This window comes from Carassius gibelio, chromosome B18 (assembly GCF_023724105.1).
Source record: "Carassius gibelio isolate Cgi1373 ecotype wild population from Czech Republic chromosome B18, carGib1.2-hapl.c, whole genome shotgun sequence".
NCBI lineage: Eukaryota > Metazoa > Chordata > Actinopteri > Cypriniformes > Cyprinidae > Carassius > Carassius gibelio.
Genome location: NC_068413.1, coordinates 20,519,755 through 20,534,491, shown reverse-complemented (window position 1 = coordinate 20,534,491; position 14,737 = coordinate 20,519,755). Strand labels below are relative to the sequence as shown.

At 37.6% G+C, this 14,737-nt stretch overlaps 1 protein-coding gene across 1 annotated transcript; it reads right to left on the bottom strand.

The window, feature by feature from the left end:
• Positions 1–2,524: 2,524 nt before the first annotated feature.
• LOC127977109 (myelin-associated glycoprotein-like) lies at positions 2,525–11,644 on the bottom strand. Its single transcript, XM_052581789.1, has 5 exons — positions 11,136–11,644; positions 10,223–10,272; positions 10,002–10,056; positions 8,747–9,106; positions 2,525–2,682 (listed from the first exon to the last, which is right to left on the bottom strand). Exons 3-5 carry the CDS (start codon positions 10,054–10,056, stop codon positions 2,525–2,527), a joined length of 573 nt encoding a protein of 190 aa, XP_052437749.1. The 5' UTR covers positions 10,223–10,272; positions 11,136–11,644.
• Positions 11,645–14,737: the final 3,093 nt, after the last annotated feature.

Genomic DNA, 14,737 nt, shown 5'->3' with positions numbered 1-14,737 from the left:
GGCAACCCAAATGGGACCCGTACATTTTTGTCTATCGGCTCCACATGGGCCCCCAAGTGGGTCCCAAATGGGTTTTAATAACTGGGGCCAAGGTGGGCCACATACAAAACCTTTATGGGGCCCAGATGGGTGATTACACTAGACCCACAAATTGCCCTAATATGGGGTTTAGTGGGACCACTGTGGGTCAGAACTGGGCTCCATTTATATTTTGTTATTAATTCCTCTGGTTAAACTTAATGTGCTAATATCCAATAAAACTCTACATTAAAATGTTTTATTTACCTAAAAAATTGGTTCTTAATACATTTTAAATTACATGTTAAAATATTTCAAATGTGAAGAAAATGACTCAGAATCTCTAAATCAAATTTTTTATTAGGTAAAACAAAATAAAACAAAACTGGATAAAAAATACTGTAACACTTCCTATGAAGTACATACACATAGAAATATATTGAATTATATATATTTCTTAAATTTTGTAATTATTTACATTAAACATATTTCATATAAGCTATAGCTAGTCAAATTAGCACAAGCACACCTCCATGTACAAGAAAATATCACTGTGCTGAAGAGTTCACATTCACCTCTTTTTTACACGAAGTAACATACGTTTCAGTCTTAAAGGTTTTCAGCCAATCATCAACCTAACCACAGTCTCTACTCTTCAGTACTCAGCTCTTCATAAAATATTTTGTTATGGTTGAACTTGATTTTGTTTACAAAATAAATGCTAAAAGATATAAAGTATGCATCATATATGTGATATGTTACGAGAGAGAGAGAGAGAAAGGGGGAGAGTAGAGCCCCAGAGAAGAGAGATTGCCAGGCAAGAAAAGAGACAGAGCAACAGTTACTAGGCCTATCACTTCTTGACCATGTGACTAAAACCTCAATGTGAGACATTCAAACTGATCGATCAGCATAGCACAGCTTCACCCACTGAAGGTGTGACAATTAACAGACCCCCTGTGTCACACGTTGGCTTACAGTCCTTGATCAAATCAACAATCAGTTCTTCTGATCCTTTAAAAATTCCAAATATCCCTTTTGTTACAGATGTTTGAGACAGGAAAGCAGAAGTCCCTCAGTGATGAGGTATTGGAGAATTCCCATTCTTTGAAAAGAGAAAGGAAGTAGCAAGGATATGGTTCTGAGCATATATATATATATATATATATATATATATATATATATACTTCATGAAAAACATATGGCAGAAAATATACTTACACTTCTGACTGGTTCTTTATATCTGCATAAACCAAGACAAGAAAACATTATCTCAATGTATAAAATATGTAAGAAAAAAAAATCTAGCAAGATCCTACCTTCTGTAAATAATAAGAATAAGAAGTGCAAATATAAGCAATAATACAACTGCCAAAATGGAGAGGAAGCCAGTGAAGGATATGCCTGCAAAAACAAAGAAGCAGCATTAAAAATTGTTGCTGGAACTCCTGTGCAAAAATGAAAAAAAAAAAAAAAAAACTCAAATATTATGTTCTTGCCAAAAATAATTTGCTGTTGCCTCTAGTTTGTACAGTATAACAACCTTATACCCCTTCAGTAAAGTGTTCATAAACTTCTCTGTACAGAAATTGCCTTGGTCAAAGTTACCAAAGACTTGCTGATGGCATCTGATTATGGCTCAATTTCTAATCTCATTTTTGTTATCTCCACGCCACTTTCAATACTTTTGATCATAGTCTTTTACTTGTCTTGATAGTGAGATTTGGTGACAGCCTTTAACTGGTTCAAATCTTATTTTACTGACCACCGCCAGTTCATTTGGGTGGTTACAGGTCTGAGGTCAGTTTCACATTTACTGGTGTTCCTTCTTTAATATTTATTTATGACCACCTGGGCATATCTTACCTCTATAATTTTTACATTGATCTGTATACACTCAAAATCTGCTGAAAATCTTGATGCTTGCTTATTTTCTTTTCTATGTTTCATGGGTCTGGGAACATTTCTGTTGTGTTGCATGTAATTAATGACAGAATTTTCATTTTGGGGTGAACCAACCCTTTAAGTATTGAGAAATGGATCCTAGATCAAAGTTTGGTTTGAACAAGAAACTAACTGTTAAGAGATCTAAACTTGTTGAAAAAGTGTTCTGATTCGAGACATGGGCCAAAGTGAAGTGTAACTGATGAAACTCTTCAGTCTCAAGCTCAGACACACCTGGGACAGTGATCTGCAGGTTTGTGGAGTTCATTGCACCGTATCGATTATGTGCCTCACAAATGTATTCCCCAGTGTTATTTTGTGCCACAGTGAAGGAAAACACATGTGAGACGTTCAGTTCTTCTTCTACACCTGCTCTCTTCAGGAACCACCTGTGGATCGCAGGAGGGTTGGCATTACTTTGACAGGTGAGGGTCACATTATTACCAAGCCAGACCGAGCCTGAGACAGAGATCCATGTTTTCTTTGGAGGATCTGTGGGCAAAAAATGAAAGAGAGTGTGTAATTTCAAACAAAACAAAAAAAGCTACAAACTTTGTTGGGTTTAAATCTGTGTCCTCTGTGTTACATCACCACCTAATGCAGGAGCCCAGTTTACATTTGGAGGCTGACTGGGACAGGGAGCTGGAGCAGTGCAGGTCAGATTCACCTCCTCACCCTCCCTGAGCACCGGCACAGTTACATCCGGCTCAGCCAAGGAATCTATTTGAGAGGAGAATGTAATGGTAATCATTTATAGAAGTCTTGATATTCTCTAAACTGTAAGTGCAGTTGTGACAGCTGTTTAATAGTAACTTTATTGAATGTCTGAATTAAACCTAATTGAAAAGTTTTTAGTTATTGTTTAAGTTGTACTGGTCGAAATGACTTATGCAAAAAATAAATACATTCAGTTTATATTCAGAATTTCAGTTTCACAGAAGCAGTTTGCATTGGAAAGCCAAAATTCTGAGCTACATCTTTCAGCTACTCACCTAAACTACTGTAACATGTTAACATACTGTATCATAATAAATGTACAATTAACTCTTGAATAGACAAAATCAAATGCTGCAACTGACCCCATAACAGTTAATGGTTGCAACAATCATTAAAATATAATTAAAATCATTCTCATATATGTATGTATGTATGTATGTATGTATATGTGTGTATATTCTATATTTGTGGGTTCTCACGTTTAGCCACGTGAAGCTATAATGACTCAGCACCTGTTACACCAACCTCCTTGGTAATTAATTACATTTTTTTCCTTTACTATAGAACCACACACACATATCAGGTATTGTCAGTACTTCACACATCCAGCGTGTCAGTACACAGAGAAGTACACCTATCCATCACATTTGCCTATTTAAGTCTCCGTGTGAGGATTACAACAAGTTCAATCATCTTTTTGCACCTATCCTCTTTTCAAGTAGACATTTCCCTGAAACTATTGGGACTTATCCGAACTGAGAACTATCATTGCACGATTTAAGTATCTCTGTATCATTGAATCCTGTCTGTGCATACTTTATTTTATGGTTTATTGTTGCGCAGGCCTGCAGTTTGTTTTATTTATATGAATGTGTAATTCTATATGGGATTTACAAGTGTGAATAATCAGTACAGTCTTGTGAAAACAATACATTGAGTGAATCCTAATATTTGACTCTGGCCTTTTACTCCTCTTTCGGTCACTGGGCATCAATTAGGTATTCAGCCTTGTAAAGTGATTGGTCTCGCAGTAGTAATCAATGCAACATACAGTCGCTATTACAGTTAACTTTTGTAAAAGGTTACTAAACTAACTTAGCCAGTTGCAACATAGTCACTATGTTGAGACTGTCTTTAAGAACTAGTTTGGCTAACTAGCAGTGAACCAATATTGTAATCAAGAAAAAATCAAGAAAAATCAAGAAAAAATCTATTTATCTATTTTTCAGATACAAATTAGAAATTTATGAAACTGACTTTATAAGTGTACGTGTGTGTGTGTGTGTGTGTGTGGGTGCCAGTGTGCATGTGAAATATACGCGTGTGTGACAGAGAAGGTGTGAGAGAAAGAAATTAGTCCATTTCTGACTGATTGTTTAGTGCAGCCGTTGTCAGACCATGAAGTCCTTAGTGCTCGACTTGAACGGTTGATTTGTAGTACTGTATAAATTGGTTTAAGTCCTATCTAACCAATAGGAGCTTTTCAGTTCCCCTGGGGGAATTTTCATCATCGTCTGCCTCTCTTACATGTGGGATCCCTCATGGATACAGGCCAGTTTGCATGTTAACATAACCTCTTCACTGAACCGCAAAACAGGCGAGGGGGGAAGCATGCCGTTGCGCTCGTGCACCTCCGCGGACATCGTACACTGCTACCAGGAATATTTCTTTCCACTTAGGGTTCACTGTGCAACAAAATGGACGAACTTCAGCTTCTGGTAGAAAAAAAAAAGACTTTTTTTAGTCTTTTTTTAACCAAAAAACCAAAAGTGACCTCCCCAAATACAGACAATCTATCAAATGTCCTACCAGAGAGCAGAACTTTCTGGATGACTGCTACGCTACAGTAAGCAGTGCCTATCACGCCATCCCACAAGCTTCACTGCGTCACTCTGACCATGCCATGGTCCATCTGATTCCTGCATACAGGCAGAAATGAAAGCTTTCCAAACCTGTTGTGAGGATATCAAAGCAGCAGACAAGAGAAGCGGTGGGGAATGGGGAATCTTCAGGCATGCTTGGACTGACTGGGATGTATTCAGGACTGATACCAGCAACCTGGATGTGTATACAGAGGCTGTGATATCGTAAATGAAGGTGGTACAGACAGAAGTCTGTTGAAATTTTACGTGATCATTCCCAATCATCCTAATACGCGAGTGTTTTCATAACAACAAATGGTTAACGTTATCAATGCTTTGTTTACGTTTCATATATCTGCATTTATCTCATATATCTTTGTTTCGGTTTGATCTTTTGAATGATGAATATAGGCCTATATCATTAATAGCTGCTGATATAAACAGTTAATTCCTCTCACACATGCGCAGAACGTCGGCTGTTGTCTGTGCGGTGTGACTCAGCGCAGCTTTTTGGTCTGATGCTGCTGATATGAGGCGACAACGCTATCTGCTTTCGTCACTGCTAGTTCGTGTAATGTGTAACAGTAAGCCTTTAAAGGGCTTACTCTATTTCCTTCCCAGGTCAAAGGGCCATGTCAAAGAGGACAGGATGACCAACTATTTACATGAGACACGAGAGATTGAACAACACACTGTGATATTAATGTATCTGCTTGATATTAAGAAATCCTTTTTAGCTTATATTTTTACTCTCTAAGATGAAACTTGCACAGTGTGTGTGTAACAATCCATACTGATAAAATTCTAGCTAGGGCTAAGCAGCCTTGAAGTTCTGATAAGTTCTCTGCATATGTGTGTTAGCATCTGTCTGTACAGGGACAAGCTCAGACAGTCCCAGGACAAACGTTCAACTGCCAATGTCCAGCGTATCAGATATACGTCTTTGGAGAGACTTGCGTCTGACCTCGGATCACTTGTCACCAAAATAGTTGTCGGAAGATATGTTTGAATCGTTTACGTCCATACGTCCTGCTGATGAAACTGCAAACCATGTTCTCGAGTAAATTTTTCTTTAGTTGAACAAATCTCTGACTCCTGGTCTTCATTCATCATATCTGGTCCTTGGGTTTTAACTGTACATTCCCCTTACAGGACTACAGCTCTGCGTTCAATACAATCATACCAGCTCTGCTACAGGACAAGCTCTGCCAGATGAATGTGCCTGATTGCACTTGTAGGTGGATCACAGACTTCCTGTCTGACAGGAAGCAGCATGTGAGAATAGGAAAACATGTTTCTGACCTCTGAACCATTAGTACTGGCTCTTGTCAAGGCTGTGTTCTTTCTCCTTCTCCTCTTCTCCCTGTATACCAACAGCTGCACCTCCAGTCACGAGTCTGTAAAACTACTGAAGTTTGTGGATGACACTACACTCAGTGGGCTCATCTCTGATGGGGAAACTGAGGACTCTGTCCACTTCCAGGACACCATCATCACCCAGGACCTCAAGTGAGAGTTCAACATCAGCTCTCGAATTAAAAATAAAACACAGCAGAGGATGTACTTCCTGAGGCAGCTGAAGTTTAACCTGTTTAAGACAATGACAGTTTACTTCTACACTTTCTTCATTGAGTCCATTCTCAACACCTCCATCATCATCTGGTATGCTGCAGTCACTGCCAAGGAGAAATGACGACTACAACGTGTCACCTGTTTTGCTGAGAAACTAATCAGATTTAACCTCACATTTCTTCAGGACCTGTACACTTCCAGGACCCTGAAGCTGGTGGTTAAGAGAGTGTTTTCTATACTTCCTGTTGGCCTTCTGTAGCTAATCGTAGCTCCGTGTAGCTGTTTTTATTTTATTTTTTCTCTTACTATCACTGTCTCTTACTATATGTTTTTTTTTTTTTTTTTAGTTGTAAAATATAACTTAATTCACACCATATTTCTGATATTATCGATCAGTCTTTATCAGATTAACTTTGATCGTTCACTTTTCCGTGAGTGCAGTACACCTGCAAAGCGTTAGCACTCGTTAGCTTGTCATTAGCGTTCTCTTTTCTCCTCTCCTCTCTCTCGATCCGCAGTAAGAATATTTCATCAAGCTGGTTGAGTAATGGCTTCGCCTGCTATCGTTATTTGCACCTCTTGCCACATGTACAGTTTATCTATCTCTGTCGCTGATGAGGGATTCACATGTGATAAATGCAGGGAAATAGTTGAGCTGACAGAGAAGATTTCAGAATTAGAGACACGCATCCAAACTTTAATTGAGGACAGTAAGAATGTAAGGACTCTAGATACGGCTTTGCATGCGTCTAGCTCAGGGATTCCTGTACATTGTTTGGTTCCAGAAACAGAGCCCCTGCAGCAGGGCAACTGGGTCATTGGTGATTCTATTGTACGAAACGTGAATATAGAGACACCAGCCACCATAGTCAAATGTTTACCGGGAGCCAGAGCGCCTGACATCTTGGCAAATTTAAAAGTGCTGGCTAATGCTAAACGTAAATACAGTAAGATTGTTATTCATGCCGGCGCTAATGATGTTCGACTTCGCCAGTCGGAGATCACTAAAAATAACTTTAAAGAGGTGTGTGAACTTGCAATCACGATGTCAGACACTGTAATATGCTCTGGTCCCCTCCCTGCTTACCGTGGTGACAAGATGCATAGCAGATTGTCATCACTCAATGGCTGGATGTCTAAGTGGTGCCCACAGCATAAAATAGGTTTCATAGACAATTGGACGAGCTTTTGGGGCAGACCTGACCTGTTTAAAAGAGATGGTCTTCATCCCTCCTGGGGTGGTGCCACTCTTCTCTCTAGAAATATGGCAAATAGTCTTAGTGTTTATACTTGACTAACTGGGGCCCAGGTCAGGAAGCAGACAGATTGGCTAAACCGACCATCTGCTAGCTGCCTCACGTCACAAAGGTCAGTTAATTCTCAGCACATAGAGACTCTTTCACCTAGATATCACACTATAGAGACTGTGTCTGTTCCCCGAACTAGAAAATACAAAAAACGTCCAAACCAAGTTAAGGTTAACAATTTAATTGAGGTTCAACAAATAAAAAACAAATGCAATATGGATAAACAAACGATAAAGCTTGGCTTATTGAATATCAGATCCATTTCTACGAAAACACTTTTTGTAAATAATATGATAACTGATCATAATATAGATGTGCTCTGTTTGACAGAAACCTGAGTCCACCCCCCAAGATTACTGTTATAAACATGAGCCACGTCTAAAAGGCAAAGGGGGAGGAGTTGCTTCAATTTATAACAACGTTTTCAGGATTTCTCAGAGGGCAGGCTTCAAGTATAACTCATTTGAAGTAATGGTGCTACATATAACATTATCCAGAGAAACAAATGTTAATGATAAATCCCCTGTTATGTTTGTACTGGCTACTGTATAAAGGCCACCAGGCCACCATACAGACTTTATTAAAGAGTTTGGTGATTTTACATCCGAGTTAGTTCTGGCTGCAGATAACATTCTCACATCTCAGACTGTAAGCATTTGCACTGCCCCACTTTACATATTTGACTACAAATGTAGAATTAATGTTTATAAAATGTATTTTATATTTATATTTTTTAATCTTTGTAATTTTTTTCTACTCTTATTGTATAGCTATTACTTGTTTTATTTTAAAATGGTTTATCTCGTTGTTCTATTGTTTGTTCTTTTTCTGTTGTTTCTGTCAAACACCAATTTACCAAGACAAATTCCTTGTACATGTACCCATACAGTACTTGGCAATAAATGTGATTCTGATATCTGTACAAAATGGGAATCATACTGTAATGCAAACATGGACCATGTAAAATATACTGAAGTGAATTTTGAAGTATAAAGAGCTGTTATTCTTATTTTGTTAAGAAATTTTAAAGAAAATTGTTCAATGTTTCTTGTTAGTGTTGTTTAGTGAGTGCTAAAGTGTGCATTCTGAATGAGAAATTAACTGCTGAGCTAAATGATGTTAGGAAAACTGTGGGAAATGTTTTGAAAAAGTGAGCTAATATTGAGAAATTACTAAGTTTATTGCATTTTTGTAGTTATACTACTTTTATATCTACTAATTGTATCTTGTCATACCTCTTGACATTTTTCAAAGTTTTGAGGCCTTGAACAACAATTGGTGCTGATAATGTCTTGGTTTATTATCCAAACATTTGCTCTGTCTTACCTGACACATTTATATTCAAAGCTGTTGTTTCAGTCGTGTTGAAGGTGGTAGTTTGAATCCTGAAGAAGTAGCGATCTGAATGCTGGCTGCTGAGGTTTCTCATGACAGAAGTGCAGTTCTTCTTTCGTAGGTCACCCAGCACCTTCACCACAGGTTCCTTCTGACGGTGAGCGTTGGTGAAATTAACTGTATCATAGAAAATCCACAGAGATGCTCGTCTCCATGTAACTGTCGAACTCTCAAGAATGTTTTCTTTCTCCTTTGAAATGTTGAATAGGCAGGGAATCAGAAGACAAGAGCCACTGGTGCTGTTCAGGGTTTTGGGGTACGATACTTTCAGAACTGACTGACACCAGGCAGCTGGAATACAAATGTGCTATAATTAGACTTAATAATAACTGAAAAAATATATAACACACAGACATATAATTTATAAGTTTGGGGTAAGTTTTTATAAGTATGTTCTACATTTCATAAAGTCCACATGGAGAAAAATAAATAAATAAAAGTAATACGAGTGATATGACAGGAAGGTCATTATCGAATATAAAAATGAAACATATAATTACAAAACAAACGCTTTCTGTCGTCTCAGTCTTGAACAGTGCTTCACAATGATGAACCGAAACTCTAATAATATATATATATATATATATATATATATATATATATATATATATATATATTACAGTTTCGATAATATAAAGTGAATTAACTTAAGTTCACCGGCATAACTCTCGCGTTCAGTTTGCGCATTGCTTACTTGTGTTGCTTGACCCCTCCCCACTAATATTTATTGTTTATAGGCCACATATTAGAAGTTTTTTTTAATGATTATTTTTCAATGTTAATGAACGTGACATCAAAAAACAGGAACTTCATTAGGAAATTCAAATTCCAAAACGTTTTTATTAGTGGGTTTTATAAAGAAAATATATTGGTTAATAAGCTAAAGTGGAAAAATAACGAAAAAAGAGTCCTCTCATGCCCTTTCCAGTTGAGAACCATTTACTACTTGTGAAGATCTGGGCCTTAAATAATTTAGCCCAAAACTTACTTATTCTAATCCCTAATTTATAAGAGAAAATAAATAAGAAAATGTTAATTCTTTAATTTTTTATATTCATTGCTAAGACAAAATCATTATTGGCTTTCATTGTGTGTGTGTACATGTGTGTGTGTGTAAAATGAATATATAAAATGTACTTTCTGTTTGTCAAACTTTGATATGCAAACAAGAAATAAATGTACCAACCTGATAGAATAGAGCTGAATACAAGAAGATCTGCAGCAAACATTCTGAGAGTCATCTGAAGTGAGCGGTGTTTAAAGAAACAAGTTTAAATAGCCTACATGATATAAGCATAATTTATTGTGAAATATACATGATATAAGCATAATTATTTTGTCTGTCTCGACAGTTGAAACAATTTACAATGAAATAATTTCTAATTCAAAACAAATTAAATGGTTTACCTTAAGTAGTTTTTCATGAGACTAAACTGCAACCCAAGAGTAAGAGTGACCTGTGCACAAAAAACAAAATCATATGAGTTTGAAATGAAAGAAAAGTCATTACCTAATAAATAAATGTAAAATATAAATAAATAATTAAACTGTTTTTTTTTTTCTTTTTCTTTTTGAGAGTAATATCCTTTTAAATCTGCTCATGAGACTGAACAGCAAATCAGACAAGTGAGTCTTTTCTTCATTGGTGTAAATCTCTAGGAAACTAGGGGCATCATGATAAAAAAAAAACATTATTTTAACAATGAAATTATCCATGAAAATATTTTTCCATGATCTTTTAAGGTTATGTTTAATTTACATGCCTAAAATGACTACTTAAATTAAAAGATTTCGTTTCTGTGGGAAAATTTCCAAGTGTAGCTACATTTGAAATGACATAGACTGAAAGTTGGGATGGAAGGAGTAAGGTGAGTTTGGAATGTGATACAGTGTTGCACACATATTCATTTAGTTGGTATTATTTTGTAGGTCTATACCTCATTCATTAGACACCGTGTCTACAGCGAACACAATCGTTGTCGCGTCGCGTTTGAAGTCAGAAGATGTCAACGCAGGATGCGACAATCCAGTTGTTCTTCGTGTCAGAAGTAACGTGAGCGCAGAAACAAAACGGGGCATCAGTTTACCGTCGGGAAATTGTGTGTCGCGTCCAGCAGACAGCAGCACTGATTTTGAGTCCGTCGCGCGCTAGCGTCTGTTAAACACGCGGTGCGTCCGAGATGTATGAATACTACATTTAAATGTAACCATACATGTAAGGGTTAAAAGGTAGGCTATGTTCTACAAATAATGAATGAGGGTAGTATAAATTAAATTCGTATACGCCACCGTGTTGTTACTATGACGTTAGGCTACCTACCAGTTGTCGCTTCAGTGCCTTTCACAAAAACTCTCCCGTGGTCTCAAGAAATTGTAAAGTGCCCGTTGAATGCGCACTTCAGAACTAAAGAATCTCGGTGGAAGAATTAGATCATCGGATACATTTGAACACTGTCCACTAGATGTCCTTTTTGTACCCAATGAGTTTGGGATGGCCTTTCAGAGTGGGTTTATTGGCAGACATCCTGTTTTCACTGCACTTTCGTTTTCTTGTATTATTTGTCTCTTTCACGTATAAGCTATTCCAGACTTTAATTTTCAGCAGGGAAAAGCAAGCAAAAACTTTGCTCAGTAATCACCGGCCCCCTCAGGTGCCCCCCTATACCAGATGCCTTGCGATAGGCTGGTTTCTAACTGCATCTGACAGCTTTCTTCTCCTCTTTATACTTAATCTTAGGCGGTTTCTATAGAGTCAAATATCGCGATCGAATCTCTCCACTCCCAAGCGGATTTCCTTCACTGACACAAAACAGGATTCGTGCTTTTTAACACAATAAGCCCTTTCACACATACAGACGTTTCCGGAAAATTACTGGTAAATTTCCATAAAGAGTTCATGTGTGAACAGGATCTTTTAAAAAATACCGGTAAATTCGTTCAGGAAATTTAACGGTATGAGAAGTTGTAACATTACCAGTAAATTCGGAATTCTGCTGTGTGTGAACGCAGAATGAAAATTACCGGTAGGAGCACGTAAGAGTTCAGAACGCGGTGACGTAAGACGTCTTCCAATCATCAAGCATTCACCCAATGTTTAAGAAAATAAAATAAATGTCATCCATCCAACTGAAGCGACAGTGAAATTAAGGCGCTTCCTATTATCCGGTAGGATGAAGTAGCCTAATTTGTCGTCATCTGAGAGAAACTGTTAGTGATGCAGTAACATATGATAAAATAACTGTTAACTGTCGCCGACAAAGTCAGGTCATCAATAAACTGAAAACATTGTGTCTTAATATCTAAAAAATAAACGACCATCACAAACGAAGTAGTATTGGGAGTATTTCTTGTTCCCATTATGACTTTTGTCCGTCTATTTGGGGGTTCTGCTACTCCACAAATCTTGTAGGCCTAGCTCTACGTGGATCTCAACCCGCGGCACGGCATGAAATCACACGCTGCCCACCATGCCGAACACAATAAATAATAAAAACAATAACTTTAAGTTTTACAACTTAATTTTACAACTTAATTTTAATTTTAGTTTTTACATAGGGAAAAACAGATAGGGCACAAACGAGAAGTCGGAGCAGTGAAGAAGAGTGCTTGACATTCGGCTTCAACTTTCGGTTTGCCCCGCAACTCACTTGAGGATGTTCAGCACGTCTTTTTTTCCAATTCTCCCAAAACAGCTCATACTACTGTTTGGAGCAGTTTTTGATCGTTAAACAGGCATATAGGCTAAGTTTTTTTTTAAAGCGGCCAGCACAGAGAGAGAGTACATAGCCTATGTTTAGCCTTCTCAAATCATCACGAATTGTCTAAAATAAAATCTACAGATATAAAACAGTTCAAGCATAACGATGTTTTAACGTTGAACCCAGATGCGCGCTATATGTATATTTTGTGCGGAGAACGCAAGATAAAGCACGCTTTTTTGGGACATAGGTGCCAGCGCGATCATGATATAACAAAGAAATATAAAATAAAGAAATATAAAATAAAGAAAACAAACATGCTTTCTGCCGTCTCATCTTGAACAGGAGAGCTTACAAAATACCGAAACACAGCGAATACATGCCTCACAGACATGATAAATATATCTATAGAAAGCTTTTAATTACTACTTAACGAAATAATAAAAACAAACAACAAAAAATCTAAATACAATCATAATCCGTTTAGGAGGCGCATCTAATGAGGAGTCAGGCAACTTCATCCTTGGGGCACAGACTCAGAAAACACTAGTCTATTAGTAAATAATTCAAATATATTTTTACTATTTCCCTCTGTCACATTCATGGTAATTTTTCCGGTGCTTTGGGACATATTTTGAACTCAATTTATACGCACAACATGTTTATCTGCGCTGATAGACTATTTGATATGAATTTGGATCAGGCTACATTTGTGAATGCACCTTTTCTGCAAAGTGCGTCTTACATACTGCAATTTACAATCGCAACTTCATTGTGCTATTAATCCTTTCAATCCGATTTTCACTAAATTGGTCAGCTCCAGACAGCATCGGGTGTTTTATTAATGGGGAGTATACTAATTATTCAAAACAGTCATCTATTACGATGTCTCTGTAACAAAAGCAGTTACATGAATAATAAATTTAAAAAAAAAATTAAACCATAAACAGAAATACTGAACACGTATTACCCTCCGTGTTTAAAAATACAAGCGCAGCTGTTTAGAGATTAATTACGTCACAGAATTTACCGGTATTTTGGAATGGATGTGTGAATGGTGCTTTTCTGGAAAAAAGACGGAATGTCGTTGACTGTGTGAACAGCGCATTTTTGAATTTACCTGTAAAGTCGTTCTGGTAATTTTACGGAACTTTACTGGTATTACTGTGTGAAAGAGGCTATTGTTATTTTATGAATGGACTCTGCTCTCGCTCAGATATTGCGTGTACCGCTCAAACGTTGTCTTCGCATCGTTGAAGACCATGAAGACCTTTTTTTCTTATTCAGGTGAAGAGTAGGTTTATCATTAAAAGGAAGCAGGCTGATTATAGTCAGCCTTCTATTTATTTTATTAATAGCCTAGTTATTTAAGTGCTTAAATTGTATATATGTGTAGCAGGGTGAAGTGTTACCGGTGTTGATTATTGGCTAGTGTCATGTGAAAACGTTGAGCCTATCAGCAGTCTGCTGTCACGATATAAAAAGAGGACGTTTTTGTCACTTGGGATGCGTTGTCGCCCGTACCGCCCCTTTACGGAAGTTGGCACTTATGAATGGGAGAGTATCTGGAGTGCCGCCTCTGCGTTCTGCTGCTGTGTAGGCTGCCCCTGGCTTTGAGCTCGTCAATGAACAAACTACTGCATGTTATCGTTAGCGACTGTGCATAGTACCGTGTTATGAACATCTTCCGGTATGTATGAGGGCTATTTGTATGGTTTGCCTCTTTCTTTTTGTTGTTTTATTAGTAATTGTTCTGTTTCATGTTCGACAGATTGAGTGACAGGATCAAGGGTTTCACCTTTATATTATGAGACAAGATGCGCGTCTATTGATGTAACGCACTGCTGCCTTGCCTGGGCTGATTCCGGTCGTCTTTTTGTTGGAGTGAACTTTTTTTCTTTTTTGGCGAGCCTGGACGATTCCTCGCCAAAGAGTGAAAGTAAAAGCGTGGCTGTTTCTCGTTTGCCCTGTGAGTGTGCGGGCGATCGTGGCCTCACTTATTTTTGTGAACTGACTGTGTACTTTTTTTGTTCTCTCTTTATTTTACTTTTTTTTTTATTTCTGTCCTAAGGAAGGTGTATAGAGGAGGGGTTAGCCGCTGTTTAACGGGGTTCACGTTGAGTGTTGTGCTTATTGTGTGACCTTACTTCACCAGAGTGTGTGTGTGGGTATTAAGCGTGTTGTGTGTGTGTGTGTGTGAATTGAGGGTCACAGCAGGCCATCT